At 34.0% G+C, this 16,641-nt stretch overlaps 1 protein-coding gene across 1 annotated transcript in view; it reads left to right on the plus strand.

Moving 5' to 3' along the window:
• STXBP5 (syntaxin binding protein 5) overlaps positions 1–16,641 on the plus strand; it is a 166,136-nt gene that overhangs the window by 74,999 nt on the left and 74,496 nt on the right. Inside the window, exons 10-13 of the mRNA XM_082669302.1 lie at positions 13,308–13,462; positions 14,661–14,733; positions 16,063–16,210; positions 16,414–16,481. Coding sequence (XP_082525428.1) covers positions 13,308–13,462; positions 14,661–14,733; positions 16,063–16,210; positions 16,414–16,481 — 444 coding nt within the window. The remainder of the gene's footprint in view (positions 1–13,307; positions 13,463–14,660; positions 14,734–16,062; positions 16,211–16,413; positions 16,482–16,641) is intronic.

The raw sequence follows: 16,641 nt of genomic DNA on the forward strand, positions 1-16,641 counted from the left end.
AATGCATGCCTTTCCCATTAAATATTCAGACTGATGAAAGCGTGAGACATAGCTCTCTCACTTCTAATTGTCCTAGCAGAGTGTTATTGAACATAAGGAAGAAGAAGATAGGCTGGTGTATAGAAAAGCACAGCCATGAAGACTTAGCTGTTTTCTGTTAATGATAAACTAGCTGTTACTGTTAATGTTAAAGGTAAACTGACAAAAAATGGAATCAAGATGTTGTGTAACTTTTATTTTCTAATAAAGTATATATTACACCAGGGGAGACAAGATTTTTCCCTTACATAGGGAACAGTGACAATTTAGTTAATATTACATTTTAATAGCACTTTTATTAAAGATATGCAGGTATTCTTTATATGGCCAGTTCTTAATAAAGAGTCAAAAGTTAAATGTTAAGTCAATTCTGTTGAAGCTGTTTTTCGTAAAATCTAACGTGACTCAGGTGTGAAGTCCTGCAGCCGTTGATGCTGGAGCAAAGTGATGAGAGCCTGAGCTCTTGAGCTGCACCACCTGGGTCTGAATCGGCCTCAGCTGTCCACTCAGGTGCTACCTTCGGCAAATCAACTAAGCTTTCTGTGCTTGCTCCTTCTCTGTAAGGTGGGAATGAGACTAGTATCTACCTCAGAGTTGTTACGAAGATTCAACGATTTATATAAAGCACCAGGTTGAAGGGAAGCCTCTCTGTTAGGGAACCTAAAAGTGAATATGATCACGGCTAAATATGGCAGTTTAGTTACATTTGGAGAAGCACAGCTAAGAGGTTAATTTACTCCCTTTCTTTATAACACATGCTATGACAAGCCTTTTGTGTACAGGACCAGAGAGTAGATATTTTAGGCTTTACAAGCCATGTGGGTCTCTTGCAGTTATTCGGCTCTGCTCCTATAGCCCCAAAGCAGCTGTAGACAGCTCTTAAATGAATGAATGCAGCTGTGTTACAATAAAACTTTATTTACGGACTTGGAAATTTGAATTTCATATAATTTTCAGGTATCATTATTTTGGGTGATTTTTTTAACTATTTAAAAACGTAAAATCCATTCTTACTTTGCAAGCCATACAAGAACAGGCAGTGGACCATAGTTTGATGACCCTTGATAGGCACACACATACATATGCATGATGTAGTTAAGTTAATCTTTAAGGAAAAGTTGGGCTTTTGTGTTTGTTTTCCACTGACATTACCCCACTCCCACCCCTGGTGCCAGAATTTGTTTTCAAGTAGTTGAGTAGATGTGGTGATTTCTTTAATTTTATATGTGGGCTAAAAGCTGTAGGTAGATTACCTATGTAATATTGAAAAACAGATTACAGTAAAAACTCAGGGTACATTCATGATATTCATGAAAATATCTAAAGATCTATTTCAATAATCCTCACAAACTTGCTACCCTTGAGTTTCCCCCACTGCTACCAGTGTTGTGTTTCTGATGAGAGAATCCTAACTCTCAGAAGCCCCCAAACTCCCCTGTGCACAGTTATTTCTCCAGAACACGGGCTCACTTTCTCTGATTTTTATCTTTCTCAACTGTAGATTGTTCTTAAATAACTATATCTGTTAACACTTGTGCTGCCAAAGTGCTTTACGCATATTTATTTAATCTTAGCAACAACCGCATGAGGCAGGTATTATCTCACAGATGAGGAAACTGAAGAAGAAAGGTTGAGTAACTTGCCCAAAGTCATACAGCTCATAAGCCGAAGAGCCCAGATTTAATCAAGTCTGTACTCTTACCTGTACTCTACTACTGCCTGCTCTCTGTTCACATTAACCACCAATCCCCAAGATTACACTCATACCTGCAGATCTCCCAGCAATAATTGCTCTGCTAAACTATTGCTGAAACTGCAGATGAAGAAACTCACCTTCAATTCATTTACAGATATGTCACTCAATGAGAACAATGTTTTGGGATCACAGGTTTGGTAATAGTCTTTACATCAATAAGTATGTTTGTATATTCTCATTCATGGAGCCTCTGCTTTTCTCTGAACTCTTGCCACCAAAGTATTGTTCAGCAGATGTTCCATCTGCTAATCCATCTCTCTCATCCATCTCAATTCTTGCTAAGCCATAGCAGCAAGAAGAGAAACCACATTCAGAATCACAAGTTGTTTCCTTTTGTCTTAGCAATTCTTATATTCTTAGTTGAGATAAAAATAGCATCTTATATCTTGAACTCAAGACCCTTACTTAGATGGCTTGGCTTTCAAGCACCAAGAAGAAAAGAATTAGTAGATAAAGTGAACATGCATTATTTGCCAGGTACTCTGCTCTGCAATTGGAATGCATTATCTTTCATAATTCTCATAACAGCACTATGACTTGGGTACTTTTATTGTCTCCTTTTAGGATTATAGATAATGAGTCATGGAGAGCTTAAGTAACTTGCCTCATGAAGTAACAGAGCTGGAATTTGAGCCCAGGTTAACTCCAGAGCTGGAGCTCTTAATCAGTGTACTAGGCAGTATCACAAATAGCCGGGGTTAGGATGGGATTCACAAGTCACTCAGTTCACCAAGAACTGTATTCTCTTTTATATTTGCTAGTTTATCAGGCCATCTTTTTAAAGTTAATATTAAATCATACTCAATACAAGTACTCACACTAATGTGAGATGAGAGATCTGGATAACTTAATGCAAGTAACCCTAGCTACTCAGGACTAGAGAGTTGCACAGATTGCTTCCAGGCTGCATATTTAATTCTAATTTGGTGATTCCCACGTTTGATTTTATGGTATCCCTTTGTGGTCATGGCACTTGGTCTTATACTCACTGTTTAGGAAAAATCCACAAGCAGATTTACATTTAATTGTACCTAATGAGAAAAGACCTCTTTGAGTCCATGGACTCTTAAAATTTCACATGCATCATCAGATAACCTTCCCTGTTTTCACGTTACTTTTACCATGTTGGTCAGCACGTTTCAACCTCAAATCGGCTAATTCTCATTGTATCACTATCTTCAGAGACATTCTTATGACCCACCACAGATTTATCTGTATTATATTCATTCTCTCAAAAGGCGAACATTTTCTCCCAGTCTTACTCTTCAAACCTTGTACCTAACTGGGATAAATTATTGTTCACTTTCTTGATTTTAAGATGACATTTGACGTACAGTGCCTTAACGAACACTATTATTGTATAATCCTGTGTAGCTAGAAAAGTGAGACTACTAGATTGATAGCTGTCTTCTGACATCAGAATACTTCATTTAGTAGCTATATAAGTATATGCTCAAGATTGGGTTTTCTGTCCGTGGCTTCTATCAATTTAAAGTACTAAGATTCCTCTATTTTTAAGCTTCTCTTATATTAGGTGTTTTTTTTTTAATTTTTGTTTTTATTTTTTTATAAGCAGGTTCTTATTAGTTATCAATTTTATACATATTAGTGTATATATATATTGATAATTCATTACTGCTAAAATATAATTGATATCACATATTTAATTAAGTCTACTGATAAACAAATCCATTTTTGTTTCATTAGCAAGTTTTACTTGTTAACTTTGTTTGAAAGTAAACATGTATCAAGCCATTGAAATATATTTAACCAGTAGTGGTTACTAGAATGGAGGTGATGTTTCCTGAGTGTAAGACAAAGAAGCACATATAGAATGGTTCCCTGACAGCTCAGAACCCTTTAGCACCAAGGCTCCCAGCACTGGTATTTTATCCTGAAAGACACTAAAATAAAGATGTAGAAAGGAAGACTAGTAGACTCTGAACAGGGGGAGAAAAAAGGAAACCCAGGATATCACGTTCTTGAAGTGTTTGTAGGAGAGAGTAAGTAAGCATTGTATACTTCTGTAGAAAGATGGATTTGAATGATAACAGAAGAAAAATTAGGAGATATATATTGTAGGAAGGATTAATTTGTAAGGGTACTTTACTAGCATCATTTCAAACATGAGCCAGGATATAGGGACATTAAATTTAAGAAAGAAAAAGAAATGGGTGGATTCACAATAGAAAATACTCATTTAGAACATGTATTTAGTGAATTCACCAGTGTATATAAGTAGCAGTTATATGTCATCAAGAAGAGTAAGATGCAGATTTTAATTTTTACCTTAAATTAGGGAAGACCTCCATATGAGTAATGGCAGAAAAGAAAGAGCCTTTGGAATAGGAGACACTGAAAATGAAACAATTTTTTAATTATTTTTTACATTATTATTTTTTTAACATCTTTATTGGAGTATAATTGCTTTACAGTGGTGTGTTAGTTTCTGCTTTATAACAAAGTGAATCAGCTATACATATACCTATATCCCCATATCTCTTCCCTCTTGCATCTCCCTCCCTCCCACCCTCCCTATCCCACCCCTCTAGGTGGACACAAAGCACCGAGCTGGTCTCCCTGTGCGATGCAGCTGCTTCCCACTAGCCATCTATTTTAAATTTGGTAGTGTATATATGTTCATGCCACTCTCACTTTGTCCTAGCTTCCCCTTCCCCTTCCCCGTGTCCTCAAGTCCATTCTCTATGTCTGCGTCTTTATTCCTGTCCTGCCCCTAGGTTCTTCAGAACCATTTTTCTTTTTTTCTTAGATTCCATATATATGTGTTAGCATACGGTATTTGTTTTTCTCTTTCTGACTTACTTCACTCTGTATGACAGACTCTCGGTCCATCCACCTCACCACAAATAATTCAATTTCATTTCTTTTTATGGCCAAGTAGTATTCCATTGTATATATGTGCCACATCTTCTTTATCCATTCATCTGTCGATGGACACTTAGGTTGCTTCCATGTCCTGGCTATTGTAAATAGAGCTACAGTGAACCTTGTGGTACATGACTGAAAATGAAATAATTTTAGAAGAAAGTTTTAGAGTGGATTTCTCATGTTGAACCCAAAGTGTACACATAGAGAAGATAACTTTCTTAAATATTGAAAGCATTGTCATATGATTATATGATCCATTCTTCTGGAAAAGTTTTTTGGCCACAGAACCAATGATTTTAGGATTAAGATTAGGTTTTAGGTCCTGAAATGGAACATTGAAGTAGATGACAAGAATAAAAAGTGTGGTAGAGGGGAGTGTGCTGGCTAAAGGATGCAGTGAAGCCAGGGAAATTAAATGATGGAAAACAAGAATTCTTGGCCCGTGCTGCAGTGACCAGCACGTATTAAGCGCTCAGTAAAATGCTTGTCAAATGGATGAATCATAATAATATCGTGACTTGATTTGTATAGTTTTTCTTGAGTGGCCTAGGAAGCAGAAAAAATTTCAACGTAAGCTACATTTTAACAGTACTTTAATACAAAGTGTAATGACCAATACGGAAATGACATTAAAAATTGGCAAACTATTTTCATGGTATTTCATATGAAAAATGCACCTTTTAAAAAGTTTGATTAGTCGTAAATACTGTTGTAATTCCACTATTCTAAAATAATGTTTTTCATTTGTTCATTTTCCCTAAGTCTTTTTTCATATACATATACATTTTCACTTAATTATATTCTTAGAGCATATTCAGTTTGGTATTTTTTTTTCTACTTAGTATGTCTAAAGTATTATAGTTTTTATCAATTTTTAAAATTATTTTCAAGGGCTGCATAGTTCACTCAGTCATACCTCCCTTTTCTGAACATTTAGCTTTAATATTATAATCAGGTTTATAATATAATTAATACAGTAGTGAGTGTATTTCTCTTGACATTACAGAGAATTCAACAGAAGATTTTTACTGTTTTACAATTACAGTAAATTTCCAGTGGTGAAATTTTGAAGATAAAATATTTTTATAAATCTTGACAAATTGCCACATTGCTTTTTGAAAGTATACTTTAAAGAACTGAGTATAAAATCTAATAGTTTCATCCATCTCATCAGTGTGGGATGACTTCTTTTGTTTTATTAATTCACTACCTTAAAAATCAGCATTTATGCTTTAGATTTATCTTAAATTCTCTAACCATAATTTGAACTCCTAAATGACTGCTGTTAATGGAAAGGCAGCCTGCTGTCATAATTGGGGTTGAAGTTAAATTTGTTTGTATCTGCAGGCAAAGCAGCAGTGATTCATAGAAACTTTCTAATTTAATTTTTTGTAAGCAATTGTCCAGCTAAGCTTTTATGTTTTGACGGGGACCAGAAATTATTTATATGCTTTTCTATAGTTTTGAATATGTATTATTTATTAAAATGTACAGCTTTATTTCAAACCTAATTGTTTTCAAAATTGTTGCTTATTTGTTATGGCTATTCAGATATCCCCTTCTTATACTGCCTCTAGTTGATTCATTCTACTTTACCTACTACTGAAGCTCATTCTGAGCTTTCCTTCAGTTTCTTCTTTTAGAGCCATGCCTCCTCCATCTCTAACTTGGTTCTCTGGTGCATCCTTAAAGCTTTATGGATTGTTCAAGCTAATGTCAGGGTATATTTTCCATCATTATACATCCTAATCTACATTTTGTCCCATCCCTAAAATGCTTACACTTGAGATCTATACATAGACTAAATATCTTAGTGATAGTTCACTGATTATTCTAGTACTTTTACTTAGATGTTTATTATATATATTGATATCAGCTTATATAAATTAGATTATATTTTTCTAGAGGACGAGAATCAAATCCATGTAAGGCTTTTTCTGCAATAAATGACTTTTAAATGTTCTTTTATAAACAAGCTTTGAAATCATACTTGTAACACTGTGAACCCTCATATATGGTCCATTTAATCAAAAATTAATTCCATATGGCAAAGATTACATTAAAAAGTTTAGATTTCTTTTTGAGAAAAAAGAAAGTCTAATTGTTACATAGTTAAATTCTCCTATGTGTATTGATTCTAGAAAGAACCAGAGTAATACACTAATATGAATTGCTGCTATATCCTTATAAATCTTACGCATCCTAACCAATCCGTATATAAAAACTGTAACAGATTGAAATACCAAAGCATAAGTTTTGTGGAATTTGTATGGTTAGGATAAGTCTTCTAAGCTCTGTATCTTTATCTCATTAATTTACCATGTTGATGCTTACTGATTGTTTTGCTTTCTAGTTTAACTTCACACTACACTTGATGCTCTGTCCTGCAAAGCACAGGTAGAGAAAAGTTATGTTGCCATAGACATGGCAACTTCATCATACTAGCTTTTGTTATGATCATCAGCCGTTTGGTCTACAAGAGAGTACTGTAATTCTTCTAAAGTTATTAAGGTTCATGAAATATTCAGTTCATAGGAGCACTTAAGCAAATTTCTGCATCCAAGTTAGGGAAGGTGTTCTGAGATCTTTTTTCCCTTTCATAATTAATCATTATGGTCCATTTAATCACAAATTAATTCCATATGGTAAAGACTGCCTTAAAAAGTTTAGATTCATGAATTCTTCTTCTGCCCTTATCTCCAAATCTGTGGCTTGTAAGCCAGTCATTTAAGTGAGGATTTCACATGTTAGAGGACCGATGCTAAATAACTCTTAAAAATTCTTAAATAATTAAGGAAGACATTAAAATTTGTCTAGTATGAAGAGAAATCATAGGACTTTGATAAATATCACTATACTGAATGGTCAAAAGTTGATAACTTGGAAAAGAATGCTACTTTATTTCTTTGCGTTGTACAAATAGAATCCCCTTTAACAAACTCAAGCCCACTATTAATACCTTTATTAATTATAATACCTTTATTAATTATAATACCCTTTTATATAATCTCTTAATAATTACAATAACCAATTAATTGTTATAACCTTTATTAAAATGAAAACCTGTCATAGCATATTTTCTTTTGTGTGGGCTTAATTTTTAGGTGTATACAAACAGTCCACAAACTAATCTAAAGACCCTTTACACTTTTAATTATGGAAAATCCCAAAGAACTTTTATTTATGTGGGTTTTATCTATTGATAATTACCATATTAGAAATAAAGATTAGAATTTTTAAAATATATATTACTTCACATGAAAATAATAAAAAAACCCTTTGCATGTTAACATAAAAATATATTTTAAATAACTTTAAAATTCCAAAAAGAATGAGTGGAATTGTTTTATTTTGGAAAATACTGATTCAGTGAATCATTCATATCTTCTAGTGTTGATGCATTTTATTACGTAATATATATTTTTAATTGTTAATATTACCACTGATCTCATCAGGAAAGTCTTTAAGTATTGGGAAGCTGTGAAGCTCAGCATGACAGATAAAAGTTTTCCAGACTCTTGATATTTTTACCTGAAAGCCTAGATTTTATCATTGTAACCAAATAATCTCAATTATTTTTCTTAAAATAACAGACTCATTTGATTCATTTTTGAGAAAACAACTGTTACCCAAACCTAACTAATGATAGTTCGTCAGTCATCCTTTAAGCAAAAATAATAGCAATTCAGTTCATAACTCAAACAGTAGTACAAGTGCTTTCTAGAAATAACTGTCCAGTATACGGAAACAGTGCTTTATGTATACCTCCCATTTTCTCAGCACAGTATTAAAAAGACATTTCTTTACATGCTACTAATAGAACCCCTTTTAATAAACTTAAGCCCAAGGGTCAAGATGAAAAATTTAAAATTAGTCATTTTACTGCTTCATCAAGGACATTCTAAAGTGAGAGAAAAACACCTCTTTAACGTGTGGCAATAAAAAATACAAATAACTAGTGCTGTTTGGTGCCACTGCTTTGATTCATGCTGAGATGCCAGGAGTTTTATTCACCTACTGTTACTTTTGTGCCATCAGTGCAAATATCAACATAGTAAAAAGGTGAGCGATGTCTTAATATCACAGTGAAAAAGGTTTTGTTTTACCCTTAGTGATTTTTTGGAAAAGGTCCTGGGAACCCCTAGCAGTCACAGACCACACTCTGAGCATCACTGTTGTGTGTTATATGGGTATTTAGAGGAGTTATCCGAAAGGAAATATTTTGAGGTTGCATATTTTTGATACCTTAAAGGATATGTATTAAGTCCAATTACTCTTAACAATTTAACATAACAAAAATAATAAAACATTTAACATAAAATTATATTAAAATCTTATATTTTATGCAAATACTGTAATATACAAATCCACTTTACCAAAGCTGTATTATCATTGCTAAATTGGTCAGTAAATGAACAGGAACTTGTTTAAATATGTTATGTTTCTTTATTTTTACCCCAAGCTCATATCTTTTTATCTGAATTAGCAAAAGGGTCTTAGGGTTAGTCACTAGTGAAACGTGGTCTGGAGGTGGCTCCCCTAGTTCCAGAGGGTCCTCTTAAAATTGGCAAAGGTACAGATCTGAACAAGAAAGATACTGGAGTATCATCATCATCATACTAGTAAAATACTCACTTCATTATCATAGTGATTGATTCTTATGGTACCCAGGTGTTTCTCTGTTCACTCAAATAGTACTGTGATGAAAACTTCTCATAACTAAGCAGTAAACTTGTTCTTGGGATCAGTCTGTCTACCCAGCCAGGCCCAGCCAAAGAGTTCTGTGTTTACTGACTGAAGTCCATAGAGTGTGAGGGGTGTGGGGCCTTGTAGTGAGACCCTTAATGACACTAAGTCAAGGCTAAGTCAAGTAGTACCGATGACTAGGAGGCTCAACTTCCCGTGCTCCACTACTCAAGGTGTGATGCATGAATGGTTCCAGTCTGCTAACTGGTCTGAGTGCAGAGGTAAGATACCATACTGTGTCCTGAAGGAGCTCACAATACAAATGGAAAGTAGATAAACACTGACAATTCCGTGTGGAAATGTTGAGAAGAGGGTGCTCAGGAACACAGGAAGGGTACCCAACTCAGGGCAGGAGGATGAGTCAAGAAAGGTTTTTTGTAGAAGATGATGAATGATTGGACTGAGTTTTAAAGGAGGAACCAAAAAAATGAGGGGGAAGTACATCTCAGGCAATGAAGAACTAAATGCGATTGTGATTATATAAGCTGCAGGTTATTAGGGTGAGAACTAAAGAAATTGTGAAGATGAAATAGAGGAGACAGGTTCTTGAGATCCTAACGGTGTAACAGGATATGTTTGCAAGATTTGGGGGTCATGTTATCCATTACCACGTATTGCTTTACTCACTGTGTTGCAACCATGCTGACCTCTTAGTTCCTCAGATATTCCAAGCTCATTCTTGACTTGAGGGCTTTGCAGTGGTTATTCCTGCAGCCTGGAATGTATATCCTTCTCCCCCAACCCCAAGATCTTTGAATGGCTGGCTCCTCTTCATTCTGGTTCCAGTTCATCTGTCATTACTTTAGGGGCCTTTCCTGACTGCTCTATTTTACAGTAACCCCTCTAGCCCCTCCCTTACATTCAGCACATCACTCAACTTTGTTTTATTTTCTTCACAGTACTTGTCACAATGTGTTTACTGTCTGTCTAGACTAGGCATGAGAGCACCATTTTATTCTCAGGCGTACAGGTGCTCAAAAACTATTTGAGTGAATAAATGGGTAGCATTATGGAACTGAGTTGAGCAAGTTCGTTATACAAGTGGCTTTTTGGGTAGAAAAGATAAAGAATGTTTCACGTGGAAACACAGCTTCAGCCAAAGCTGTTATCAAGGCCAGCCAGTGAGGTTGATCAGAATCAGGAAGCATATATGCTTTCCTAAAGTGTCTAGTCTCTTAAAAGCTACAATCAAAATTATAAAAAGTTCAAACTAACACCTTCCTAACCTAGATGCCTTCAAAAGTTAAAGTCTTGTATAACACCCAACAACATCGTTAAAGAAATTCTTCTTAAATTCCTCTTAAAGTAATGGAATAAAACTTAATTCACATATTACCTAGAAATAATCTAGATCCCTAGAACTTTTAATATAATTCCAAATGCCAACAAAACCTTTGAATTTTTACAGTTTTCACCATCTAGGATTAAAATATTTAATTTTATTTTATCATTGTATTTAAGACAGGTTTTTTTTCTTGTAAACTATTTCATTAATATTTACGCCTCAAGATTTGGGGCATTACAATGAAAAAAATACATAGCCTGTGGGATTTGTAAGTCAGGTGATTCCTGCCTGGCAAACTGCACATAAAATAAGATTTTTTAAAAACAGTACATAAAATAAAAAAAATATATATATATATATGCATTTATTGCTGAATTATGGAAACCTTTATTATTATGAAAAAGAATATTACTGTGGTATTCCTTTCAAACTATTTATCCATTTATTTTTATCCATTTTTTTTCACTATATTTTTTTCTCCTAAATTTAGAAAAGAAGTACAGGCCATTTACAAGGCCACTGAACAAACACATAGTTGCCTTTTGAGGACAAACCTACCTAAATGCCATGGTGTTATTTAATACGTTAACAGTTTGTCCAATAAGCTGATCACTTACCTGGCAATACCTACTTGGTATCTCCATGGAAGTTTTATTCTGTAGTGTAACTCAGCATCTTCCTGTTCATGGTTCTTACATTAATAATACTTGTGTTTTTTTTTTTTAAGTTGGCTATATGTAAAAACAAACTTGTCAGACTATTCTTGAAATACTACATATAAAATACCTGGCCCAGGCCTCTCACTCTATAAGAGTGTAAGTTGTTAGACTCTTCACCCTTCTTCTTAGTATTTTATATTCAGTTGTATGTTATATTTCAAAATACAGATGAGAAGAGATATATTCTGTTTATTCATTATATGTGATGAAAAGTAGAAGAAAATTAAATATACTTTCCTGACCACAGTCAATAATCACAGTAAGCCAAGAGATTAGAGCAATGAATATATGGGTATACAGTTCTATTCAGGACAAAGTTTTAAGCTCTGGTTACTGTCACTTAGCTGAAAAACTAAGATTACCCAAAACAGTTTAGCGCTGAAAAATCTAAACCTTAGTAAGCTAGACAGTGGTTAACGTAACATACAGTTCTGTTCATTCATTCATTTACCAACGAGGCACTGTTTTGGATACAGCAGTGAACAAGGTGGACAAAAACCCTTGCCCTCATGGAGGTTACATTTTCATGAGGAAAACAATAAGCAAAATAAATTAGCTCAATGGGTGATAATGATTATTTGATGATAATGACGATAATACTAGGTAATTCTTACTAAGGGTGGTCTGTGTGCCAGGCACTGGCCCCAGTGTTTTGCAAATATTAATTCAATAATTGTCTGAAAATAGATATCACTCTATCTCCATGTTATAGATGCAGAAGCTAGGCATAGAGATTAAGCACCTTATCCAAGGTCATACAGAAAGTAAAGCCAGAGCTGAGATTTAAACAGACAGTTTAGTTCCAGAACTAGCACTTTTAACCGTTACATATTATTACATACTGCTTGTACTAAGTGTGAGAGGAGGGAGATAGCTACACTGGACTTAAGAGTAAGCATTATGAAACTACCTAAAAAAACTGTAAATGAAGAGATTTAAGAAACTCATGCATGGAACATTTTAAGTCATCTATATAATGCACCATAAACAACTTCCCCACCAACCAATGGGAAGGTACATGTGGCAGATCAAGAGCTAATTTCCTTAGAATGCAAAGAACTCTTACAAACCAATTAGAAAAGAGTTACTAATCCAATAAAACATGGACAAAAAACATGAACAGGCAGGTGAAAGATAAAGAAATACACATAGACCAAAACATAGGAAAGGATATTTAGGGTTTTTTCTTTTTTGCATATTTAAATATATTTAAAAGTAGATCTAGATAAATCATTAAATTTAATAATGACTAATAGGGAGACAAGAGTTATAGGGCTAATTAGAAGTGGCAAAAAGGCAGCTGATAGATGTGCATGGAAGTTGTAGTTTCAGAGCATACCAGCCAAGGTTCTAGGAGACAATTAAGCCCTACAGAAAATGGTTTGAGTAACCATTTTTCTCAAGGGTGATTTGTAGCTAGTACATTGTTGATGCATCAATGAGAAGTTAATTCATTACATACAATGGATGCCTTAGGGTATTAGCATTCTCTCTTAGAATTTCTCTTGAGAAGGTCTGGTTATTAGGATTGGAAATAATGACAGTACCTTTAAGAGACTTATCAGGAGAAACCCAGAGAGAATATTTTGAAAATTGTATGAAAAGGGTAAAGGGAAAAAAATTAGGGACCAAAGGGGAGATATGAGAGTCAAATGTGGTCAGTGTTCATTCTTACTGTAGGTTAATTTTCAGGAACTCACCTGGGTCTTACCTAACGCAATTTAAAAAGCTACATGTGAGTATTCCATTAAATGATGCGTAAAAATGTTAAAATTTAAGATTTTATTATTTCACTAAAAAACAATTTATGATACAGCAAGAAAATAGACTCCACTATGCTATTTGTAATCCTGACTATGTATTTTATTTCTAGGGAACCTTTTATTATTTTATCAGGAGGTTTGTCATACGATACTGTAGGAAGAAGACCTTGCTTAACAGTTATGCATGGGAAAAGTACTGCAGTGCTAGAAATGGACTATTCAATTGTTGATTTCCTGACGCTGTGTGAAACCCCATACCCAAATGGTAAGCTTTGTGTCTTTAAAGTTCATTCGCTATAGATATGTTATTCAGAACAAAGACCTATTTGTCATCTAAGTAGTTTCCTTATCCTGTTGTGCCAGTTCTTCCATGGGAGAGATGCTGCCTTCATAACTTTGTAAATTTTATTTGAGAAGTAAATTTTGTTTTTAAACTGTATCTGTTTAATATTACATATTAGTAGTAAGTGCCTTTGAAGAATAAACAAAACTGTCCACATTAAGAAACATTTAAAAATCCTCTAAATTACTAATGTATTAGTTACAGTTCTCAAAAAATAACAGAACCAATAGGAGATTTTAGAGAGAAAAAGAGAGCAAGAATATGAATTTATTTTAAAGGAATTGTGAAAACTTACTGCAGACTGAAAATTCAGGAAAGAGTTTGATTTGCAGTCTTGAGTCTGAATTCTGAAGGCTGGAAACTCAAGCACGTTTCTGAGTTGCCATCTTGAGGCAAATTGCATTTTTCCGAACACCTCCTGTCTTTGCTCTTCAGGCCTTCAACTGATTGGATGAGACCCACCCACATTATCTAGGATAATCTGCTTTACTCAGAATCTACTAATTTAAATGTTAGTCACATCTAAAAAATACCTTCACAGCAACATCTAGACTGGTGTTTGACCAGACAGCTGGGCACCACAGTAAAGACAAGTTAACACATGAAATTAACCATTACAACTGGCATGTTATTATTTCAAGAGGAATTTATCTGGATCTTTTTTTACTTTATTTGAAGCTAATTGAGATATAAATATGTAATGCATTTTATAATTAACATGCACATAGAAAATACCCAAGAAAGAGATTATAATATTATAGTAGTACTCTAGTGGGTTCCTGTGAGATCCAGTATGAGTTGTTCTTATGGGTATTAAGATTTAAATTTGGGGTTTGTTGTTCATGTCCTGCCTTGGACTTTGCAATACCATGGAAGGTACTGTGAGCTTCTTGTCTAATTCATCTTTACAGAATAAATAATTTTTTATGGGGTGTTATATAGATTTATCTCATTTAAAACATATTGGCCTTGCATTGTATGAAGTATAATATCAGAATGTTAAATACTTGAGAGAATGGAACAAAATAAAATAAAAACTAAGCAAGAAATGTTTGTTATCTCATTTGCTGTCCTCTTGCATATTTAAAACTATTGTTAATGCATTGTTTTCCTATTCCAGATTTTCAAGAACCATATGCTGTGGTTGTTCTACTAGAAAAGGATTTAGTACTTATAGACCTTGCACAAAATGGGTAAGAAATAAAATTTGGTGAGCAATTACTTTAGTGTGTGGTGAAAAAAAGAGTCTTTTTAGCATAGGATTGGCTGTTTCATTTCTTTGAAAATGCTACATTTATATCCATAACCTGGACCTCTGTTTAGAACTGCAGATAAACATTTCTCATTACCTGCCAAATTCCTCTGTTATGTTACTCATAGAAATTTCTTGTTTAAGTCAAGATTTGTTGAATTTCTGAAATTTCATATGATTCAACTTAATACTTGGATACTCTGGGGGCACACAAAATCAGGTATGTCCAAAATTCATCCCCATCACAGCTTTCCTCCAGAATAACTCTTGTAGTCTCTCCACCCATATTCACTTTCTGTTGCCGTGTGTCATGAACATTGTCAGGTAATTTTACATGCAACCCCAATCTTGTTACTCTTTTCTTTAAACCACTATAGTTCTCTATTGGTTTTTTGTGTAAAAACAGTTTCTCAGCCTGCTACTCTACGCTGAAGGAATTAAGGGTACATTTCCAACCTGGTGCCTGTTCGCTAGAAAAACTGAATGGTGTATTAAACAAACACCACACTTCCATGTCTTTTCTTATGTAACTCCCAACAGCTGAAGCATTCCACTTGCTTCACTGCCATCAAAAATCCACATAACTTTCAAAGGCAGCCTCTTCAAGCTTTTCTTATTCTCTCTTAACCACATATATCATATCTGATCTATAAATTCTCACCATAGCGCCTTTGCAACTTTTTGTGGTATTTCCCATATTCTTCTTGTTCGTAGATGATAGTATGTTTACTTATAAATTTTTTGAATGGAAGAACATTGTATTACTTATTTGTATTTCTTGAGAGATAATCATTAAATATGGTTTTAAACGAGTTTACCCATTCAATATTTCAGTGTTTCTCAACTGGGGGCAATTTTGCCCCCCAAGAGATATTTGGCAATGTCTGTGTAGACATCTTCTGTTGTGGGGAGGGGTGCTACTGGCATCTAGTGGTAGAGGACAGGGATCCTGCAAAACATCCACAATGCACGGGACAGTCCCCATAATAAATTATCTGATCCAAAATGGGAATAGTACTGAGATAGGGAAACCCTAAAGTGTAAGTGAACAGTATTATTTACCTTACTTTAAGGCATTCCTAAATTCACATCAACTTAGTGTATGCTACCTGTAATAATGAATTTTTTTTTCTTCTTGAAAATAACAAGACCATGTGGAACAAAGGATAACTTATTAAATAAGTTTAAATATTTTTTTAAGTTTTCATTGTTGTATTAATCATAGATAATAATTCATTAAGTTAATATTTTTCTTTTCCTGTTGTTAAAGGTATCCTATATTTGAAAATCCCTACCCTTTGAGTATACATGAATCCCCTGTTACATGTTGCGAATATTTTGCTGATTGTCCTGTGGACCTTATTCCTGCACTTTATTCTGTTGGAGCTAGACAGAAACGTCAAGGTTACAGCAAAAAGGTACTGAACATGAGTTTTAATAATTACTGTTACATTTCAGTATTTTATATTTATCACCTTGGAGTGGTTGATAATGATACCTTTTCTGGAGAAATTAAAATCCTTTTTGAATATGAAATATGTTGTGTGCTCTTGTCATAGATGTATTATGAAGATATATAGTATCCTTGGAAATTGCTTTATACAATAATCTTTTCTTATAGGAATGGCCCATTAATGGAGGCAATTGGGGCTTGGGTGCTCAAAGCTACTCAGAAATAATTATTACAGGGTAAGTAAAAGTCCATTTTCACCTAATGAATCAATAATAACTAAATATGATTAAGACTACATGAAAATTAATTGGGCAGGTAGTGCTTGCAGTAACATAATAAGAAATAAGTTATTGTATAGAACCTGCCAGTTTACCCTAAATTTTACCTTTTTCCTCA

The sequence above is a fragment of the Grampus griseus genome (assembly GCF_964374135.1).
Source record: "Grampus griseus genome assembly, chromosome: 13".
NCBI lineage: Eukaryota > Metazoa > Chordata > Mammalia > Artiodactyla > Delphinidae > Grampus > Grampus griseus.